At 67.0% G+C, this 3,835-nt stretch overlaps 1 protein-coding gene across 1 annotated transcript in view; it reads right to left on the bottom strand.

Annotated features, from left to right (window-relative positions):
• Positions 1 to 739: 739 nt before the first annotated feature.
• Positions 740 to 3,835, bottom strand: part of KIAA1522 (KIAA1522 ortholog) — a 3,886-nt gene continuing 790 nt past the window's right edge. Inside the window, exons 2-5 of the mRNA XM_026863218.1 lie at positions 2,679 to 2,834; positions 2,396 to 2,451; positions 1,110 to 1,227; positions 740 to 777 (exon numbers count right to left, since the gene is read on the bottom strand). Of these exons, the coding sequence (XP_026719019.1) occupies positions 740 to 777; positions 1,110 to 1,227; positions 2,396 to 2,451; positions 2,679 to 2,834 (368 nt within the window). The remainder of the gene's footprint in view (positions 778 to 1,109; positions 1,228 to 2,395; positions 2,452 to 2,678; positions 2,835 to 3,835) is intronic.

Raw genomic sequence — 3,835 nt, 5'->3', positions numbered from 1 at the left:
GTGCTGAGAGCAGCGAGGAGGCAGCAAGACGACCCCCCCGCCCCACGGGGTTGATGTTCTCCCACCGCGCTGCTCCCAGGCACCGGCCAGCACCATCCAGGCGTGCGCCCAGGCTCGGGGACTGCTCTGCTCCCCGTGCTGCAGCGGGCCAAAGCCACGGTTGCCTGCAGATGCCGTAAGCATGGAGAACGCCAGCGGGGTGCAGCAGGAACCCCAGAGAGCCCCGAGAACCCCACGGAGCAGTCAGCACGTGGACCCTGCCGTGGCTGTGAGAGCATCCAGCATCCAGCCCCCCTGCTCCCTCCGAATCGGCCTCTCCCACCGCAGCACGGGCAGGCGGTTCCCGGCCGGAGGGACGGCGCAGGCAGCCCTGCCGGCATCTCCCTGTGGGGAGCGACGCCGTCTCTTTACGAGCCCCAGCGTGTCCATCTTTCCCCTGGGCCCATCAGCTCTGCTCGGGCAGCTCCATGGCCCCGGGTGGGACCTGGCACCTGCCCCTGCACCCCAACTTAGAGCTGGTGAGGGAGGCCAGGGGGGCTGGGGCCCTACTGGAGGCAACCAGCCCGGTCGCCCTCACTCCCTGAGGTCGCCCTTGTTGTCTCTGCACAGGATCTGTGCCCTGGGACACGCCACAGGACCGTGCTCTCTCCAGGCAGGATAAGAGCACAATAATATTTACCATGACTCTGGCCACGCAGCCCCCCACTGCCAGCCCAGGGGCTGCAGCCTGCCCTCGGCCTCACTTGGAGGCTGCTGCTTCAGCCAGGAAAAACATCTCTGCAAAGCAAATCAACACGACCCGAACTGCGTTGCTGGCTCGACTCTCAAACACAATCCCACGCCGAGGCAGAAATAAAATTAATTTCAAATGGGAAAACAAACTTGGATCGTTTTTCTTCCTCTAAATCACAATGCAGAAAACTGCCCTGCATCACCCCGGCCCGCCGAAGGGCCACAGCAGAGGAGGCAGCGCAGGGTGGAACCCCGCTCGGAGCAGTCCCCTGGCCGGCTGCCGTCATGGCAGGAGCACACCTCGTCGTGTGACACCCGACTGGGCCCTCACCCCGCTGCTGCCCCGCACATGCCCCACAGCCCCCCCAGCCAGGTACCTTTCCGCTGGATCATCTCGGAGCGGATGGAAAGGGCGTCCTCAGAGGTGCTGTCTGTGGCACAGGAGGCCGCCCGGCTCCGGATGGACACACTGTCATCCTCCGAGGATGCGCAGGACTGTGCGGGCAGAGAGCGGGCTCAGGCGGACCCCGGGGTTGCGCGGACGGAGCTACCCCAGCCCCCGCCAGGCCCCTTCTCCACCGCGAACTGACTCCGCAGCCCAGCGCTGCCGAGACAAAAGCTTCTCCGAGGGCCAAAGGCTGAGTCAGCCACGCCGGCATCCAGAGTCCTCCCACCAGGAGCAGGGCTGGGAGCAGCCCCAGGGACCCCGCGTGGCCTCGCAGCCCCCCGGACAGCAGGAGAGCTGAGGTCTGGCCTGCCGAAGGAGCACCCAGGGCAACCGCCGGCCTCGCCGCCGTGCCAAGCTGAAAATGGCCCCATGGCTGCGCCCAGCCCTGCTGTGCCCCAGAGCCCAGCGCTGGAGGGCTGCCACGGCCCGGACAGGGGCGCGGGGCTGAGCTGGGGGGGGACAGGGACACGAAAGCAGCGATGTGGCCGCCCTGGGGACCCGCCCTGGGTATGGCCAGTGACAGGCACCGCTTTCGGTGCCCCCAACCCTCCAAAGCATCTCTTGGCATAGGCGGAGGTCGGGATGAGACACGTCAGTGTGAGGCACCACCCAAGCCCTCCACCACCACCCTGAGCCGGCCCTGCTCCCCCCCAGGGGCTCTGCCCGCCCGGCCTCCCGCTTCCAAGGGGTTAAGGGCGCCCAGAGCCAGCGGGACGCAGCAGCTTGAGCAAACAAGGCCGGTGAGGCACTGGCAGCGGGGTCAGAGCCCGGGGAAGCGGCAAAGCCCAACGTGGCCAAGAGAGTGGGAGTTTCTCCTCGTCAGCAGCCAGGGAGGGGCCTGGCCATGGGGCTGGATATGGCTGATGGTCCCCGTCGTGCCACCCCGTCACCCCACATCGCTTGGGTCTGCCAGGGGACAGCAGTGGGGGCACAGACAGGGTGGGGGTCCCCGAGCAGAGCCCCGCAAGGCAGGGCAGAACGTGCCAAGGCTGAGGGCAGGGACAGCGACTTGTCATGGGGCAAAGGGTAAAACACCGAGGGACACACGGCTGCTTCCTGCTCACAACGCCCCCAGCCACGGTCCCGCAGCCTTGGCTGGTTCCCCTTCTGCCCCCAACCCCCAACCACCACCCAGAGGGGCCACCCTGTGTCCCCTCACCCGCAGAGCACCCCGAGAGCGCTGCGGGGCAGAGCTGGCTCCTCAGCAGAGCTCACCTGGAGGCTGCTGGTGTCCCCGTGGTCCCAGGCACTTTTGGTCTGCTTCTGCTTCTCTGCGGAGGGAAAGCAGGAGGTAAATCCCTCCGGGGGAGCCCCGGGGGGAGCCGCCAGGCAGAGAAACGGCTGCCGAGTCCGGCAGCGCTGCCCGCACACCCCAACCACTGCTGCCAGCCCCAGCACTGGACTCCGGTCAGCCCCATCGCGCCACCCACCCAGCGGGGCCGGCCAGCTGTACCCTCCGACCTGTCCCCAGGGCCACCCCGGGGCTGGGGACACCTACCCTGGTGCTGCAGGGACTTCAGTCCCTGCTGGGCCTGGTTGTGAAGCTCCTCCAGGTGCGGGGGCCGTGTGCTGGGGAAGAAGACGTTGTCGGGACATTCCTCGCCCGCCGTGTACTGCACGCTCAGACGCTTCTCGGCCTCGCCCTTGGCAGCGCCTGCGGAGACAAGAGGGCTCAGCTCGGCTGGGGGCAGTGGGGGGGCACCCAGCCACGTTCCCCCCACCCACGGGATGCGGCCCCAGCGAGCTGGGAGAAGTGCTGGGTGACGACAGCCGGCCCAGGATGACGTTATCCCGCTCATCTCTGAACCGGGCGCCGGAAAAGCTGTGGGAGAAATCATAAACCATGGCTCTGCCCGGCCGGTCGATATGTCGGAGCCAGGCTGGCTCCAGCGCGAAGCCGCGGGGTTTTCTCCCCGCTGGCCGGAGCGGAGCTGGGGCACGGCACCACCCTCCTCCCCAGCACCTTCATTAGGAGCAAACGAGGCAGCGAGTTGAGCAGGGCTGCGGGCAGCTGGGCAGGGAAGGGGCAGCAGGGAGGGATTAAACAAGAACAGAAAGGCGATGACTTTCTCTTTGGAGAGTTACATCATCCCCAGGCCTTGCAAAGCACCCTGAGAGCAGGGACTCAGCCCCTGCCCAGGCAGGCTGGGAACCACACCGATGAGGGAAACTGAGGCACAGACTGGTGCAGAGACCCCAGAGGATCCAAATCCTCCCCTCTGAGCCCCCCACGTGCTGGAGACCCCATATGCCATGTCACGGCCGGCACAGGGACCTCCACTCCCCGTCTCGCAGCCTCCTCCCCACAAACCATCGCCAGCACCCTGGGGTGCCCACAACCACCTCTGGGTGCTTGTCAGGGGCTGTGCCTGGCATCACCCGGCCAGGGCACTGCGGGCACAGCCCTGCCTGCACGTCGCCGCCTGCTGCGAAGCCTCAAACTCTTTCTGTCCAGAAAAAAACAATTTGAGGACGAGGAAGGGAAGGGCGAGCACAGGAAACCGGCGGGGCTGGCGGCAGCACCCCGGGGACACAGGCACCTGCTGCTCAGCATCGCCGATGCCACCCACCCATCCTGTGTCCCCCGTGTCCCTCGTCCCCTCCCGGCCAGGCAGTGAGGCGGCCGCACTCCGGCTCCGGCGCACAAAGGAGCAG

This window comes from Athene cunicularia (assembly GCF_003259725.1).
Source record: "Athene cunicularia isolate RWA chromosome 23 unlocalized genomic scaffold, athCun1 chr23_part1, whole genome shotgun sequence".
NCBI lineage: Eukaryota > Metazoa > Chordata > Aves > Strigiformes > Strigidae > Athene > Athene cunicularia.
Note: the sequence above shows the minus strand (reverse complement) of the source record. Positions and strands in the feature narration are given on the sequence as shown.